The sequence below is a fragment of the Rhodamnia argentea genome, chromosome 2 (genome assembly GCF_020921035.1).
Source record: "Rhodamnia argentea isolate NSW1041297 chromosome 2, ASM2092103v1, whole genome shotgun sequence".
NCBI lineage: Eukaryota > Viridiplantae > Streptophyta > Magnoliopsida > Myrtales > Myrtaceae > Rhodamnia > Rhodamnia argentea.
Window position 1 is genome coordinate 32,409,859 of NC_063151.1, and position 18,703 is coordinate 32,428,561.

Sequence of the window (18,703 nt, forward strand, 5' to 3'; positions counted from 1 at the left end):
GACCTTGGTTGTCATGTAATTATGAGAGGTCAATAACGAATTTCAATGTACACAATCATTAGGAATTGGTTTAGGGTCATTTGCAATCCATACAATGGTTGAACGGAATCACCCGCGATCCAATTGCATACTATTATTGAAACATGCTATAGTCATTCCTTGATCGGTCTTTAATAGCTCAAAATTATCCCTTGTCAATCTTTATGGTCGAATTATCAATCCATGGTTGAGTTCTCAAGTCATGCGTATTTAAATCCTTAATAGCATTTTTCTTTTGTTTAACCTCTCATGAGTGATCAATTCAGAACGAGAAGCACTAATAGTGCATCAATTAAAATCGTCATTTCAATATATCTTGAATAGGATCGAACTTGAGGATGTTGCAAAACTTATCCAGATCCCTTCCAAATATTTTTTTTTTCACCCTAACCGCTTCTCCACACCCATATTTTTTCATCCTAGTGGCTTCTTCCATACCCATTGCATTTTGACGTTAGCTTCATATTCATCTTCTTCTGAACTTATTCTCCAATATTATAGTTTACACAATAACTAATAATTTATTAGAGTAGAAAATGTTATTTTTACTTGCAAATTATTTACTTTATTTTCTTAAATTAATGTCATGATCGCAAATTTTTTGAATTTGATTTTTGGATCCAACTCACGAAAATTTACTCGACAATAAAATATTATAGTTAATGTATGCATATACACAATTTACATATGGACTATCCTCATAATTGTGCTTAAGTTATTTCTCCAATAATAGTTTCCTAGTACAAAAAGCAAAACAAAAACATTATACAACTCATTAATGGAATATTTAGTTTTTCTTTTTGTCAAAAACACAACAACCAGTTAGCTATCTACCAAATTAACTAATTTTTGAAAAAGAGGTACACCAATTTTGTTCCAAAGTGAGAAAGAAAAGGCAAAAATAAAAAAGGAGGCAAGCATTAGCCAAATCAAGAGTGTGTGCGGCATTTAACCTCAATAGATGTTGTTTGAGAGAAGCATGCCTAGTTTGGTCTCTAAAGAAATTGAAGTAAATGAAAAAGAAGAGATAAAAGTGTAAGGTATAATCTCAAATTAGTAGTGGGACCCACAAGAGATAATGCAATCAATTCAATGTAAAGGGATGTTAAGAGCAGGGGTGAGCATGGATCGGATGGGTAGGATCCAGATCTAGACCTTGAAACAGATCTTGTTATATCCGGTTCTCAGCTTTTTGAATCAAGAACCTATCATGTTTGTCTTGGAACCTATTTTGGAATCAACCCTATTTTTCGATCCGGTTCTAAGGTCTACTTGAGAACTTGTTTTCCTTTTGTTTCTTTTTTTATTTCATTTTTTCCATCGAAATAATATGAGTATCGATGAAATGATCCGATTGTGGCGACAATGAGAGAGAGAGAGCCGACCGTGGCGGCAATGAGAGAGAGAGAGCCGATCGTGGCGGCAACGAGAGAGAGAGCTCGACGTGATGGTCTTGGGAAATACGAAACAAGAGAGGTGAGGTAAGATTGGCAAGCGAGATATATATATATTTTTCAAAACAAAAGCTACAAAAAGGTTCTAAAATTAGTCGGGGTGGGTCTTCATCTAGAATCGGAAACCGAACCGATTTCAACCGGTTTCCAAAAATTGGAACCTGTTCCCGGACCGGTTTGAATAGGAATCGATTCCTAATCCTGTTTTTCGAGTGGGTCGATCCGGGTACCAAGTAAATCCGGCCCGATTGCATACCCCTAGTCAGGAGTCAATAAAGGGATAGAAATAGCGCCGAGCCATTTTTAATTATGACAATTAGATTTCACATCGGAATAGAGACATTAAAATCGGGAAATAATTTTGGGGCCATCATTTTAACCTGCAATTGAATGATTAAGGTCAATTTTATCTCTTTCATAGAAGGGGTGTATCTAGTCTTATGGAGAGTGAAAATAGCATTGTCTTTTAACATAAGTAGAGCAATATATTTCTTGCAGTCTACTTAAAAAGGGCTCAAAAGGAAATTAGCATGTGCTTGTTTGTTTCCATTTATCCCACGTGCACAATCAATCGAAATACTTTCTAAGAGTGATTGGTTCCAAACTGGTTACGCTGCAGACCACGTTAGGGCCGATTCCGAGCTTTTGAAAGTAGACATCAATCCTTTGTTGGGCCAACCGGGAAATCGACCATTTTTTTATTATTATTTGTTTCATTTTGTTTTATGCACAATATGCACGTGTTAAACATGAACACAATGTTTTTTGGTACTTGAAGATCATGTGTTTTGTAATCAATTTCAACAGCTATTTTCTGTTTAAAAAAAGAAGAATAAAGGAACTTAACTAGAGTTAGGTGTAAACCTGTTCAAAAATGGTTGGGGTTCCATGTTTCAGATTCCCGAATAGAACCAATTGATTTAGAATATAAAATTAGGAACCTAACTCGAAAAGGCTGGTTTCTAAATTTTTCAATCGAGAACTGGACCGGTTTCCTTGTGAATTATATTTATGTTTGGCACGTGAAAAACAATCCTTTTGGCTAAAACCGATACATTTTCTATCAAATTTTTGAAACGATAAAATGAAAACCAGCCTCTTGCTCATCTCTTCGATAGCATCGGTCTTTTAGACCACTTGCCAAATGCAAGGCGCCCATCATAGAAACGGTGAACTATATCGCACACCACATGAAATTATCATCTCTTCGATAACATCGGTCTTTTATCAAAGCGAACTTTTATTGCTGCCAGTTTGTAATATTCGACAATGTTCAGAAATTAGCAACTAAACTAATCCGGCTGATGTACAGTACGTATTTATGCAATGTTCACGAGGTTTAGAAAGCATCTAATGCAACACATACTCGTGATTGGAGTAAAATTAAAAATAGTTCATTTCGATGCTTAATTTGATTCTTTAATTATGATTCCGTTCCATTTAACTCTTCTACATTTTGAATCAGATTGATTTTGTTCTTTTGGTCAATTAGCCTATGTTGACAATTTTAAGTCGGCAATTTACGTCGGTTGTGAACCTACATTTGCTCATGTTGCTGTTGGTGGAGAACACAGTATCAGCAAAATTCAGAAAGAGAGAGGGAGAGAGAGGTAGCACTACCCCTCTTTCGCGCGGTTCTTAGCATAAATGAATGACCCTCGTTGGTGGTCTCGAGAGGCTGGCCGCCCTTGCCAAGACCCTTGGCCCTCACCGATGAAGGAGTGGCGGTGGCGCGCCTCCTGTCTTTCCCCATCTTCTTTTTATTGGTAATGTTTTTGAAATATTTCAATTTGGATGTACATATGAGCGAGTCACATGTGGATTACTAGATAGAAGGACGAAATCAGTTAGATAAAAATATAATAAGGACTAAATTGAACAAAATTTTGATTCAAGAAACTACTTTTGAAATTGCCCGAAAATATAGTAAACACTGACACACGTACACTCGTCAGTCGCATCGCCATTGCAGAGTTTTCCTCTCTCTCTCTCTCTCTCTCTCTCTCTCTCTCTCAATTCTGAAGATTGCTTGGCGACCAGCGAAGCAGCCTTGGCGCCTCCATTTCGCGTAATCATTCCTTCGTCACATTCTCGAAGCTGTCATTGCGCTGGTTTCTGGTCTAGTGCCCCGCTCTCGCCTTGCCCAACGTCGTCCTCTCCACATTTAAGGAGTTTGGCGTGGACGAAGCTGTGAGTTGTTGTGGCGGCGGCGGCGGCGGCGGCGGTCGCGGGGGTTTGCGAAGGTCCCGTCTCTGCATCCGGCCCCAGTCGCTCAGTTTGCAAGCTCAGGGAAGTGCGAAATCGAGGTGCATCCTCTTATCCTATGATTGGCGATCGCTGCTTCCGTGCAATCAGCGTGCCGATTGGAAGTGCATTTTGTCGTGCTATGATCGCTGGTGGATGAAGATTGCCCCGTCGAGTCGAGTGAAGCAACGCGCTCGGAGGTCGCTGATTATGGGCTCCGACAGGCAGTCCCTCGGGCTGCTGGACACGCTGAAGATGGAGCGGATGAGGACCATCTTGACGCACCGATATCCATATCCTCATCAGCATTCGCGCCATGCTGTGATTGCCGTCGCTGTCGGGTGCCTGTTTTTCATATCCTCGGATAACATGCACTCTCTTGTCGAGAAGCTGGAGGACAACGTCAAGTGGTGGTCTATGTACGCTTGTTTGCTGGGGTTTTTCTATTTCTTTTCGTCCCCGTTCATTGGCAAGACCATCAAGCCCAGTTATTCGAATTTTAGCAGATGGTGAGCGCCCCGTTCTGTCATGAGGTTAATTTAGTGTTTTGTGCAATTGGGGGGGGAGGGGTGTGGGGGCGGGGAGCTTGCTTTCATGACGTTGAGTGCGTATGAGATTGACAATGATTGTGAGTGTTTTTGAGGACGTCGCTTACTTGCGCAGGTACATAGCGTGGATTTTAGTGGCAGCTCTGTATCATCTTCCCAGTTTTCAGTCAATGGGAGTGGATTTGAGGATGAATTTGTCTTTATTTTTCACGATTTATGTCTCCTCTATTTTATTCCTTTTTGTCTTCCATGTTTTGTTTCTTGGCCTTTGGTATATCGGGATCGTATCTCGTGTGGCTGGAAGAAGGCCAGTGATTTCGACCATTCTTCAGAATTGTACAGTGAGTTATGAGGATCCATTACTTTTGGCTTCGAGGTTCCATAATTGGTTTCCTTTTCTCTGTCATTTGCAATTTGATGCATTTTTTGCTATCTATAGGTGCTGAGCATTGCCTGCTGTGTATTTTATAGTCACTGTGGCAATCGTGCCATTTTCAAGCAGAGGCCACTAGAGCAAAAATATTCTGGTTGGCTCTCTCTTTGGAAGAAAGATGAAAGGAACGCATTGATCTCAAAATTCCTGCGTATGAATGAGCTAAAGGACCAGTTTTGTTCGTCTTGGTTGGCTCCTGTTGGATCTGCTAGCGATTATCCACTCTTGTCGAAGTGGGTTATCTATGGGGAGGTATGTGAGAGTGCTGTTTAAGATTATTCGCGTTTCAGCTGTATCAACTATCACTTCATCCTTGTGTTTCTCTTTGTTGTGTTGAAGGGTGCAGGCTCATCTGATGAAATTTCTCCCTTATATTCACTATGGGCTACTTTTGTAGGCCTTTATATTGCCAATTATGTCGTGGAAAGGTCAACAGGGTGAGTGGCATTGTGTTCGTTTTTCTTTTTCTCTCACCACTGGATTCAATTCTGTGATCTAAACCTAAGCGCTCTCAGCCCCCGCCATCTTTACCACCTGGGGGAACGGCTGGTGGGGACATTGTTAATGAACAAAAGTAGAACCTTTTCCCCTTCATGGAGACGGTTGTGATGGATGCATCTCAAACTTCTTAATATATTTCGAGGTTCTTGTTTATGTGTTTGAATAGCCAGTCAAGGCCTTTCTATGAAATAATGAAGTCTGGTTATGATGGACGATGCTGACTATCTGTTAGATTTTTTCTCTGTGATAATCCAAGTGAACCGTAGGGAAGTTGAAAACTACAGTGGTTTCATACTCATACTCGCCTTTTGTACCTGTTTATCCAACTATCCTGATAATCATCTTTAGTGTCGTTGATGTTGCTGTAGCCTGTACTTGGTATTGTTTGACAAACTTTTTGATTGTAAAAATGAGCAGGTGGGCTCTTACTCACCCTTTGTCAATTGAAGAATATCAAAGGTTGAAGAAGAAGCAAATGAAACCTAACTTTCTGGACATGGTTCCTTGGTATTCAGGGTATACATTTGCACTTCTACTGTTTCTTTTCCAGTGTCTAGTTCTTTCTCGGTGAATATAGGGGTTTCAAGGGGATCTTCTAGTGATTTTGTTCTCACACTGTTGATTGTTGTGTACTGCAGAACTTCAGCTGATTTATTTAAGACAGTGTTTGACCTCCTAGTATCAGTAACTGTCTTTGTTGGCCGCTTTGACATGCGCATGATGCAGGTAAAGGTCCATTTTCCAACTTATGGGGTCTAATTCATAGTGCACTCCTCTTCTTGAAAATCCCTAGTAGATTGCCTCTTCAATCTCTTTCATCACTCTCTCACAAGATAGATGGCCTGTTAAATAGTATGGAAAGACTTTCCTCCAGTCTCTTGTATTTATAGACAATTACAAAAGAAATATTATTAACTCATGCATGCCCAGTTCTTAAGACCATGAAAATGTGCTTGAGTTGTCAAATCGGTTTCCATTCTTATCCTCTTTAGGGAGACTATTGAAGAAGATTTAGTAGCATCAGAGGTTAGTCGATATGTTAGGTTTCTGAATAAGGTCATTGAGGACTTAGATCCTAAGTAGAGTATCTCTTTGCTCTATTTAAAAAATTGAGCATCTATAGAATCTGTTAATTCGAGTCATGATATAGCATTTTGTGTTTTCATTATTCCTCTCTGTCGCGATACCGAAAATCAAATTCAATCGATCTTTTTCATCCTCTTTGAATACAAAAGCATCTGTATGTAGCCCCTTACCAAAAAAAAAAAAAAAGCATCTGTATGTAGCTAATGCAGTGGCTGCACCATTTCATCTTCATCTTTCTAAATTTATCAGGCAGCAGTGAAAAAGGTTGAAGATGGAGTCGAGCAGGATCTTCTGTATGATCACTTCAGCCAAAGAGATGATTTTTGGTTTGATTTCATGGCTGATACTGGTGATGGTGGGAACTCTTCTTACAGTGTTGCTCGCTTACTGGCTCAGCCTTCTCTTCATGTGCCCACCAGCGATTCTGTGCTTTCGTTACCACGAGGGAATTTGCTTCTTATTGGGGGTGACCTTGCGTAAGTGAATCATATGTTTTTCTGGTCCACAACATGGCACTTTATATTAGATTAAATTACTTTCTGGCCTGCATTACATCCTATCTCCTACATCAATCATTGCATCTTTCTTGCCTGCATTAAGTGGATCATATATTTTTTCTTTTCTTTTCTTTTTTCCCATTAATTTTTTTCTTTTTTCCTTGTTTTTTTTCCCCTTCCTTCTTGCTGATGGCCGGTCTCAAGCGATGGCCGGCCACCAGCGACAAGGAAGGGGGAAAAAAATAAAAAAAGAAAGAAAAAAGGGAAAAGAAAGCAAATGATAAAAATACCCTTGGTCGGGCCCTTCTTTGAGACAATGAGGGCACTTCAGGCCTTATTTCAAACAAGGTTCACTTTAGGCCCTTACTTGAGAAATGAAAGCACTTCAGGCTCTTATTTGAAATTTTCTTCTTGAAATAATTGTAAAACCGAACTTGGACGCGGAAAACGTAAAAGTTTACCTATATCTTGAATTGTATTCTGATTTCTTATTATCTCGATGGACCTTCATTGCTTCTTGCCATTGTGAGACGATATTGTGTGACGTGCAAGGAAACTTGTTAATAAGTTCGGTTATCTTATTCTTGCAGCCCCATAAGTAGCCAATACATACTGTTTTTTGAAGAGTTGAATAGCACAGTTTTAGTGATTGTGGATCTTGAGGACTTTTTATCAACTTCGTTAATGCGCCGAGTCGTTGACTTTAGGCTTTTTGGGATTTAGTGCTAATCATGGCTCTGTTAGCCGCTGTCAGATTCAAGTTCAGCTAATCTTCGAGCTAATTTACTTCTAGTCTTCGGGTTTCAATTGTTTTGATAGAAAACTCTGCATCTTTATGCATATTAGTTGCTGAAAATGAAACAAAAAGCTAGATTTTTAACATTATGCATGATGTATAAGTAGGTAGACATGGGCACCGACTGTATGTCTATATGCACATGCTTTCTAAAGATTTTGATTCTTTAGACTTAAAACAAAAGTTATGTTTCTTTTTTAGATATCCAAATCCATCCGCGTTCAATTATGAAAGGCGATTCTTTTGTCCTTTTGAGTATGCTCTTCAGCCTCCTCCTTGGTACAAACCTGAGCAGATAGCTGTGAACAAGCCTGAGCTTCCATGTGGGTTTTTGGAACTAAAGCGATATGATGGGCCCCAGGCTTTTATAATTCCTGGAAATCATGGTCAGTTTTAGAATCCTCAACCTCACCTGATTTATTAGTTTGGATACACAATAGCTCCTTGCATCCTTTTCTCTTGTTGAAACTAACATCACTAGGGTTCATGTCCTTGTTGTTTTTTGCTCATCAGAAGTTTCTTATATCCTGTGCTATGAGAATGTTGTTTCATAATATCATGTTTATGTGGTTTACAGATTGGTTTGATGGACTTCATACTTTCATGAGGTACATATGTCATAAGAGCTGGTTGGGTGGGTGGTTTATGCCTCAAAGAAAGAGTTATTTTGCTTTGCAACTTCCTAAAGGATGGTGGGTATTTGGGCTTGATCTGGCGCTGCATTGTGATATTGACGTATACCAATTCAGTTTCTTCTCAGAGCTGGTAAAGAATAAGGTACCTTCCTAAAAAAAATTTCAGCGTTTGGACATTTTCGCTAAAATTCTGAAGAGTAAGCAGATATGGTGAAAGCTTCTTGAATTGACTTATCCTCTATAAATATGTATTAGATAGCTCTCACTAGGTATATCTCTACTACCTGTCAGTATATCTCTGCTACCTGTCGGCATTCTTGTTACCATTTTATAAGATGTTTCAGCGGTTTATTATTCGCTAATTGCGTGCAGTGTGGCATGTTATTGAGATTATTTAGTGTTGAACACGCATTCTTCTTTAAATGGATGCCTTTTCTATATTTCCGTCACTTTTAGAAGCCTGCTGCGGAAGAAGAAGCCCATCTCCCTCTCTTATATCAAATTGTGATAACCTTCAGTTTTGGTCAAAATTTTCTAACCTCTGTGATACCTTTAGCTCTTCTATACTTGTTCGGCAGACTCTGTATGAAGATCCATTATATTTTTGGTCTTGGTGCAAGTGTTGAGCACCAGTTTTGCTGCAGGACCTGACTTAGGACCGAAAAGTCCTTGGTCAACATTTTAGTTAGGCATTTCTCTCCCTCACTAACGTATATGTGCTACTTAATTTAAGCAGTTCATCTGCCATAGAATAATGCACGTGTATTCTGTAATGCAGTTACGATTAAGGTGCTCTGATAATTTCTCTGCATCTTGTAGCTAATCTGTGCAAACGTGGCCAACAATGTGCATTGAAACATGAAAATGAGTTTCTTTTCCATCATCTCATCGAATCAACTTAATCTGAGCTTATCAACTACAGAATTTGTTTCCAGCATTTTGTATTAAGGGAAACTTATCTTTTCCACGATTGCTTATTTGTGGTGTTTCCTTAATCATTCCAGTACGTCTATTCACAGCCTTCAATGACGGGATTATAACTGCAACTTTTTATTTGGACTATAACTAGTCTATGACTCCCACATTACGCATGAATCTTACCAGCTCTCTCAGGGCCATTCTGTCTCTTGATACAGTTGTCATCTTATTCCGCCTTGAATGCAGGTGGCAGATGATGACTCTGTGATCATAATGACGCACGAACCTAACTGGCTTCTTGATTGGTACTGCAATGACGTTTCTGGAAAGAATGTCTCTCACTTGATATGTGACTATTTGAAGGGAAGGTGTAAACTTCGAATTGCTGGGGATTTGCACTATTATATGCGTCATTCATATGTACCTTCAGGTAGTCCGGTTTACGTGCAACATCTACTTGTCAATGGATGTGGTGGGGCATTTTTACATCCAACACATGTATTTTGCAACTTTAAGCGATTTTGTGGAGCTACATATGAGACCAAGGCGGCTTATCCTTCTTTTGAAGATTCAAGCAGGGTAATGTGGTGAAGTATCTAGCTCCACTTACCAATTTGACTCAAGTTACAGGCAATATCTTGTTTTTACTTGGTTACCTTGCAGATTGCTTTAGGGAACATTTTGAAATTCAGAAAGAAAAACTGGCAGTTTGATATTATCGGTGGTATTATCTACTTCGTACTGACATTTTCAATGTTCCCACAAGTGAGTATTCCTTTAGTTCAGTGAAATAGTCTCCATTCAAATTTTTGGTGGACTGCTAGTATGATATAATTTCTAGCATGCTTTATATATTCATCGAGCCCCTCGGAAGTAGAAGTTTTAGAACTTAGCTTGCTTCTCTTTATTTTGAACCACTTTTAACTAATTGAAGTTCCCTGAAAAGAAATTTTCCGGTTCCTCTGCCTGTGCTACGTTGTTGCTCAATCAAATAGTGTTGAGCTGCAGTGCTTACTCAGCTAGTTGCAATTTTTTAGATGACTTTGAGCTATTCACTCATTCTTTCATTTCTCTGCAGTGTAAGCTCAATCACATTTTTAAAGATGACTCGTTTTCTGGTCATTTGAGGAGCTTCTTTTTCACTGTATGGACTGCTTTCAAGTACATGCTGGAACACTCTTATGTGTCCCTAGCAGGTGCTTTGCTATTGCTAATTGCAGCAATCACTTTTGTACCATCAAAAGTGTCCCGAAAGAAACGAGTAATGATTGGTGTACTTCATGTTTCTGTGCACTTGACGGCTGCACTAATTCTTATGCTGCTGATGGAACTGGGTGTAGAGACATGCATCAGGCATAACCTACTGGCAACTTCAGGTCAGCCCTCTTATTTTCTGCTGTATGCGTGCTGCTTTGGTTATCTTGCTACTATACACGCCTCCAAAGTGGTATGGCTCGGATGTAGACTCGGATCAGTGTGTGCTTAATTTTGTCCTCTTCTTTCATATTATGGAGAAGTTAGCATTTGTTGATATGCTGGAAACTTTTGTTCCTGTGAGAAATGTACTTTGATTGAGCCTCTTTTAGCACATGGCATACATCGCCTTTAATTATTTGGAGCTTGGCTATATTGTCACTGGGACAGCAAGATAAGTGCTCAAGTGTTTAAGATGCTGGTCTGCACTTGCTTTCTTAGGTTACCACACATTGTACCAGTGGTACCGGGAAGCAGAGAGTGAGCACTTTCCAGATCCAACAGGCCTCCGAGCTCGTTTAGAACGATGGACGTTGGGCCTTTATCCTGCTTGCATCAAGTATCTTATGTCTGCCTTTGATGTCTTGGAGGTTCAACTCTCGATCTATTCTTCAAGGTGGTGTTTTCGGAGTATCAATATTTCATCTCTAACTGTTCTTCTACGACATGCACTTTCTTTGGATGGACTTGCTAGGTCATGGCTGTTACCCGGACGAACATCTGCAAGAAAGGATTGGCATCCTTATCTCGGGGTGGTGCTGCAATATACTATGTTTCTGTGTTCCTCTATTTCTGGGTCTTTTCCACTCCTGTTGTCTCTCTAGTTTTCGGAAGCTATTTATATATATGCATCAACTGGCTTCATATACACTTCGATGAGGCCTTTTCCTCACTTCGAATTGCTAATTACAAGGCATTTACGCGATTCCACATAAACTCTGATGGTGATCTTGAAGTCTATACCCTTGCAGTTGATAAGGTAACTGGTTAGAACTCTCTGCTGCTTTATTTACGTAGATGGTAAGCTCTTCGGTTGATTATGATGAATGTCAATTATTTGGCTTTTTCATGATGAGACCAGATCGATTTACAGGGCATGCGTTGCATCATAATTGAGCTGAAAACTATTCTCGGTTTTATTCTACTTAATGACTTTCTTATACGACACTCTTATATTGAACACATTTGAAGTACCTGATTAAGGAGACCTGGAAGCTGTTTTCTTTGCTTAACAACAGTGAGAAAGAACAGGTTTCAAGATTTTTAGGTAAGTGCATAATCTTGTGAAATGGTCAAATCTTTGATGGGATGGTGATGTCTGCACTTTGATGTGGATTCAGTGTTATGATCTATCAAATATTACAAGCTAAATTATGGGAATGTCGGAAATTAAGATGAGATGAGATGCGCCGGATACCTATTTATCCAATTAAAGGTGGGACTCCAAAAAAATGTGGAGTTTTCTGTTCATTTCGACAACTGGTGATTTTAATTATATTTTGGAACTTCATGATATGACCAGAAATTTGTTGCATGTGTTGGTAATATAATACCTTTGGATGATTATCTCTCAGTGCTCGTGTTCGATGGTGGTTGTTATATCCTGTTACTTAATGCAACTAAGACATAGAGCACTGATTGTTTTGAGACCATATTACTAGCATTAAGGAGACTTTAAAAATTCTATGTTGAGTCAAAGTTAAGATTTGTGATTGGTATCAGAAGTTGAAAGAGAGTTTTGTGTTTCATTATCTGTTACTTTGATTTGCGTTACTGTTGGTTTTTGTATGCTTGGATGCAATCTCAACCTCTCTCTCTCTCTCTCTCTCTCTCTCTCTCTCCTCGAATGTTGACAACTACTTGACATTTACGATAGATGAATCCTATCCAACTATCGCTTTTGCCCATTGAGTGTATCCTCTGGTTCAAAGTATTGCAATGATTTTGAACTCATTGTGGAACTATGAACCACCGAAGAGCCCAGCAGTGTCAGAAGTTAAGCATAGTACTTCATTTTGCCGTGAAATGCAGGTTCCAAAGGAATGGAAGCTGGATCCCGATTGGGATGGTGAGCCGAAACAACCCCAGCAATTAAGCCACCTCAAGAAGTTCCCTAGTAAATGGAGTTCAGCTGCTCCCTTACAGGATCCTGTAAATACAGTAAGAATTGTTGACCACTTTGTCATAAAGCGAGCAGAAAACCCGCATTTGGAACATGCGATGGGTCAGCAATTCGCCAAGCATTATCACTCAGATGGTCGTTGCAATATGTCATCAAGGACGAGCAAAGAGAAGGCTTTATGAGGGGTCAATCGTAGACGTGTATTTGTCTCCTTGCTTAGCTGGATGTCGTGACCATTTTTCACCTACAGATTTGTTTGAAGTCTCTGAATGCTGGCTGTGTTCTCCACATTTTTGGTCCACCTTTTATGAGCCAAGAATATGAGTGAGGCACTTAACTCGTTGGACCCAATGGAAACAAATTATCTACTTGTTCAAGTCAGTTGATGATGTTTCTGCCGCTTCGGTTCTGCATCTCGTCAGACTATGATCTGCTAATCAAGGGACCGAATGGACAACATACTGTTGATTTACCTTAAGGTGTTATTTCGCTCTCGGTAGGAGTGCAATTCAGTAAAATGGTAGATATATGAACCATCAAAATCGTGATTCTGTCGCTAGAGAGGGGCTTGCTAAATGTTCACTTGGTATTTTACTTTCTGAATTTGTCAAAAGTTCAAAGGAATGATGCTTCTTTATCTCTTTGAGGAAAACGAAGCTGTGATGTACTTTGTTGGATAGAGGAATGATATGGTACATTGGATTCAGCTTAAACTCAAGTTTGCTTTTTCTTTGTTGGTTCTGCGAGTGAAAGAGGCAAAGTGAAAGCTATTGAATCTCATTGCCATAAGTGGAAAATACAGTAGGAGAGAGAGAGAGAAAGTTGTGGCTTTTCATTGCTCATGAAGTGGAGGCAAGTCAAGTCACTTCCTATCACAAACTCAAAAGGTCATACCTAGCTAAGCACATGGAGCGAGTCCCACGAAACAAACGGAAAAATTATTTAAAAAAAATCTTAAGTTTATAACTCAATTTAATAAAAAAGATCCTCAATTTGAGGTTCAATTTCGAATCTGTGACTTTTTTTTGTTTAAAAAAAAATTCCAAATTTTAAGTCCAGTTTTAAATTTGTCCAATTTTTTTTTGTCTAACCAAAATCGCAAACTTTAGGTTCAGTCCCAAATCTATCCAAAATTTATTTTCTAAAAGGAAAATCGCCAATTTTTATTTTTCATATCCTAGAATGGTTTCATTTTGGGAAATATTATGTTAACCGGGGTGGATTTGCTATCCACGTGGAAATGTTACTTCGGTACGATGTGGATTTGTTATCCGGAAATGCCATGTCAAGTTGGGACCGAACCAAGAGGTAAATTTGAGAATAGATTGAAAATTTTTGATTTTTTAGACAAAACAAAATCCGAGGCAGATTTGGCACTAGATCTAAAGTTTAGGATTTTTTCTTTAGACAAAAAAAGATTCGGGACAGATTTTGGACCGAATCTAAAGTTTAGGGTTCTTTTAGGAAAAAAAAAAGTTCGTGGCAGTTATAGAGTCGAACATAAATTTGAGGATTTTTTTAGGAAGTAACTCCTAAATATATTGCATTTTTGCCAATTCAGTCATTAACCTTTAAATTTTATCAATTGAGTCATAAATATTGTCACGTTCTTCCAATTGAGTCTATCATGTCGAAAATCGCCGATATGGATGTCGGTCGTCTTACGTGGTATGATCGATGCCGACGTAGAATTTTTTTTAAAATATAAATATTTTTCTTTTCTTTCTCTCCTTTTTTTTCCCCCTTCCTCCTCCGGCTAGTTGCCCGGCCTTAGCCATTGGCCAGACGCGATGGTTGGCAAGGATTGGCGAAGCTCGCCCCGCTGGCCATTGCAAGGCTCGATCTCGCTTAGGACCGGTGAGGTCATGCTTCGTCGGCTCTTGCCACTAGCTAGCTACCGAGTCCCAACAATTGGCTCGAAGAAGAAGGAAAGAAAAAAAAATTAGAAAGACACTAAAATATGATTAAGAATTATCCATGTCAGTATCGACCATGCCATGTAGGACGATTAGCATCCATATCGGTGATTTTCGATCAAAATTGGCTGGATTGACTCAATTGACAAAATGCGAAAATGATTATGACTCAATTGGCATAATATTCGATAAAAAAAAAAGAAACAATTTAAAGGTTTAGGGAAGGAAACTGCTCCAGAAATCAATCCCCTCTCTCAACTTTGTTGACATGCTCATTTCTTAGATTCGTAAACTTTTAATGTATTTTCAGCATGTCAAAATTCTGCATAGTTTTAGGAAAGGAAACTCATGTGCCGACTGGTTAGCAAATTTAATCATTCTCTCAAGTGATGCGAATGACACCTTAGTTTTAATAAGTCATAGAGAGGTTTGATTCCGTTATTGATGGAAGACTAGATTGAATCAAGTTTTATTAGGCGAGTTCTGGTGTAGCACTACCCATCAATATGCTAATTCCCCTAATTGAGGTGAAGCTGCGAATGCCTAACGTGGGAGATTATCCTCATGAAAATATTTGAACTGAATAACGTAGATGGATTCATCATACTGAGTGCCAACACTTTCTATGGAATGCTATTTTAAAGAATTGTTGGGCACTGTTAACAGAATCCCCTTTATGCTCTTAAGGATGCTCTTCTATGTACTCCTTCAAGGGATTGCAATTTATTGAGGGTAAATTATGTCTACAACATCCAACATTCGCTTGCTCAAGCTGCAAAGAACATGTGTTGTTTCTGTAACAAAGGGTCAAATTATCAAAAAAAGTCATAAATCTATTGCAATTGTGTCAATTCAGTCCTAAACCTTTTGCATTTGAGCCAATTTAGTCAATCCAATTAATTTTGGCCGAAAATCGCTAACATTGCATTGTTTGTACTGACGTGGCAATTTTTAAAATTTTTTTTAAATATATATTTGATTATTTATTTATTTATTTTATTTCTTCCCTATCTTCTTCTTCCTCCAACTCGCCCCGACGACTTGCCGGTCTCAGGAGAAACTCGCCCCGACGACTTGCCGGTCTCACTTAGCCAGAGCCCTCTCCTCTAACCGACTGGCTGAAGGAAGAGGAAGATAGGAGAAAAAAGAGAAAGAAAATAGAATATAATAAATTTCTAAAAATCACTAAAATATTATAAAAAATTGCCACATCAGTGTCGACAGTGCCATATCAGCGATTTCCGGCCAAAATTGATCGGATGAATTGAACCGGCACAACATGCAAAAAAATAACAATTAAGATTGAATTGGCATAATTGTGATAGATGTATGACTTTTTCTTCGTAATTTTCCAAAACAAAATGTGTAGAAGGCTATGGTTTTTTTTTTTTTACAAGAATTTGCATTTCACGAGTCGCATGGACGCCAATCTCTCGTTCTTCCAACAAAAGAGAAAGAAGCACCGAAACTAAAATGGGAAAGGGACACACCCAGAGGAATAGTCCTGCCCACTTGCAAGGCGCTGCAGACAAAGTGCAGAGGAACAACGACAACTTTAAAAGGCTCAAAAGGCTTATCCTGTTATCTAATTCCTGTCTCTCCACATCGCCAGATGCGGACACATGACAAGTAACAGGAGCGACGAAAGTTGAGACATTGACGTTAGAGGATGGCAATTCTTTCAGGCAATTCTTTCAGCTTCTACATTTTCATCTCTCTCTCTCTCTCTCTCTCTCACTCTATATATATATATAAACATTTGGCACCTCTTTGTTTCCATTGCTTTATGAGGGAGTCACTGCTTTCTTGGGCCACAGTTGGGTCCATCCCCCCGGAGAGATGCTTAAACTCGTCCTAGCAAATCAACCCCACGTTGGGAAGATTGGCTCAAGTGGTACTCGGGTTTTGCCCCCTTCAGGATCAAATATTGGGAACTCAGACTGGTGGTGGGAGAGACGCAGGGGTATCGTAAGTGGTTAAGTGGCCTTGCTGTAACGATCCATTGAAATTCAGCCTTTGTCGGTTCGATTTGCAGGCTTAAGCATTTAGAACATTCGACAGTGGTCCCACAAAAATGTCACGTGGTATTAAAATAGGAGATCTTGAATTCATATCTTCCACGACCACGTAGCACTTGTTGTCGCCTATAGATGTTCGTATATGTAAAATAACGTTAATCGACAAACCCGAATCCAAACGCAATGAGTAGTTTGAATGTAGAGGAATGATCCGAGCCCAACGAAATGACGTTGTGTCCTTAAGACAAATTTGTCCCCTCAATCGGTACCCAAGGTTCTTGGACAATTGCCTCTCATGATAGAACGGATCACTTTTCCTTCAAAGCGGTACTTTTTCGGAGGAAATCTTCGAACGCACTTCGTAGAATAATCGCACAAATGATGAATAGTGAAATGAGAATGACTAAAAATGCAGTTATTTCTAATGCGACGGTTAATGCTCTATTTATAGACAATGATGCGAAAAGTCATGAATAAAAGGTTGAGAACGTCGACGAAGAGTCACAAATCTGCACGGTTGATGAAGGGTTACGAAACTTCATGAAGGGACACGAACCGAACAACTCTAATGAAGGGTTACGAACCTTCATGAAGGAACACGAACCGAACAGCTCTCTTTATTTGAACAAATAAACATGTTCGTTCAAATAAAAAAAAAATTATGAACATACCTGTTCGGACATGTCCATTCGAATTGTGTCCATTCGGTTTAAAAAGAATAGAATAAATAAAACTGATAGGTGTATAAAAAAAATAGGAACGCGCGGACCAGGGCCCCGCTCGGCCTGAACCGAACCGGCCGGCGGGCGGCGGCGTGCGCCCGTGTGGGCCGACCTAGTTTTGCGTAAGTCATCTCCCTTCCACAAAAGTGGGGTGCCCCTTGGGGCCCAAACCCATTTATGAAGTTCCAATATTTAAACCCATCTTCCATCTACTCTTTTTCCCATGTGAGACTCTCCATTCTTCATTTCTTATTCAACTTCTTATGGAACTTTGAAACCAAAGTCCCAACAGCACTGCCCCCATCAGGATAAATGTTGGGAACCCTATTCCTTATTCTAGAGGAATCGTCTTTCCATATTGAGTAAAAATGCAAACCTATAGTTGGCAGTCGTCCCACATCTAACGGCTTAATATGTCCACGCTTAATACTAGACAAAATGACTCGACTAACGTGAGGGAAGTGATTGAATAATTAAAATATTAAATCACATCATAATCTAACAGCTTAAGTTTTTAGCATAATTTGAAAAAACAAAACTTTTAGAACAGTTGGTAATGATCCTACAAAATCTGACACGGTGCATTTGTGCTTTCTATATTGCATTGCACTGCATCCATACAGGAGGAACTTGTTGAAAAAGTGCTAAACCTATTGTGCGGCGGCCAATTCGGTAGTAAACCTTTCAATCGTGCCAATTTAGTTCTAAATCTTTTGATAAGTTTTCAATTTAGTCCTAAACTTCTAAATTTTGCAAATTTAGTTCTGAACATTTTGCCGATTTGCTGATATAGTTCTAATCTTTTTGAATAAACCTTTGAATTGTGCTAATTTGATACTAAATATTTTGCCGATTTGTCGATTTAGTCGTAACCATTTTGAAGTTTTGCCAAATCGTCAAAAGTTTGAGGACTGCGTTGATATAATCGAAAAGTTTAAAAGTAATCGATCCATGTACATTAGATTTAAGGCTTTTTTAAACAATTATCCATCCATACAACAGTGCAGCTTTTGCCTGTGGCCTTCTAAATCAACTGATGCGCAGTGGCTCATCATTGTGTCATGAGGGGAGTCATCAAAGTACTTGCCTTCCACAGAATTTTGACTGCTCATAATGTTTGATGATGTTGACCAGGGGGCTTTATAGCTTTTCTCCTGCTCAGCATTTGACAATGTACATTGCACCATGAAATGTTTCCGGACTCATTCCGATGCACTCGCGAAAGCTCTCCCTAATGACTTCGACTCGACCAGCCGAACCTCCGCCGGTAAACGTCACATGAAATACTTTCTCTCTAACTGAGCTTTAGTTTAAACCAGGGTGCTATGTGAGCACGAGGCAGGTGGATTCTGACGTTTGTGTCCAAAGCGACTGGTTCTTTGTTTCGGGTCGGTAAATTTCAATAAGTGTTAGTAATTGAAATGGGAGTCGACAACCTTAGACTCGTAGCAAATGATAATTTTATGGGAGAAAAGTTGGGAGAGTCAGGCTAGCCAACGTCGCAAATTAAGGCTGGTGAG

The 18,703-nt window shown here is 39.3% G+C and overlaps 1 protein-coding gene across 3 annotated transcripts; it reads left to right on the forward strand.

The window, feature by feature from the left end:
• The first annotated feature begins 3,448 nt into the window (after positions 1–3,448).
• On the forward strand, positions 3,449–13,240 carry LOC115757389. Of its 3 annotated transcripts, XM_048274440.1 has the most exons (16): positions 3,449–3,799; positions 3,900–4,246; positions 4,401–4,661; positions 4,757–4,970; positions 5,058–5,155; positions 5,637–5,735; positions 5,858–5,945; positions 6,555–6,781; positions 7,800–7,984; positions 8,176–8,375; positions 9,398–9,730; positions 9,815–9,916; positions 10,230–10,527; positions 10,847–10,995; positions 11,100–11,384; positions 12,437–13,240. In XM_048274440.1, exons 2-16 carry the CDS (start codon positions 3,948–3,950, stop codon positions 12,707–12,709), a joined length of 3,111 nt encoding a protein of 1,036 aa, XP_048130397.1. In that variant the 5' UTR covers positions 3,449–3,799; positions 3,900–3,947; the 3' UTR covers positions 12,710–13,240. The 3 variants fall into 3 exon arrangements, with proteins under 3 accessions (XP_048130397.1, XP_048130396.1, XP_030553488.1); XM_048274439.1 differs by having other exon boundaries at positions 3,449–4,246; XM_030697628.2 differs by having other exon boundaries at positions 3,450–4,246; positions 4,401–4,626; positions 4,725–4,970.
• Positions 13,241–18,703: the final 5,463 nt, after the last annotated feature.

Bases quoted from the DNA above. Each gene is read 5' to 3' on its own strand.
- LOC115757389 (XM_048274439.1), top strand. From the start codon at position 3,894: ATGAAGATTGCCCCGTCGAGTCGAGTGAAGCAACGCGCTCGGAGGTCG. The intron at 5,156-5,636 runs GTGAGTGGCATT...AAAAATGAGCAG, and splicing joins GTCGTGGAAAGGTCAACAGG to GTGGGCTCTTACTCACCCTT. The intron at 11,385-12,436 runs GTAACTGGTTAG...CGTGAAATGCAG, and splicing joins ATACCCTTGCAGTTGATAAG to GTTCCAAAGGAATGGAAGCT.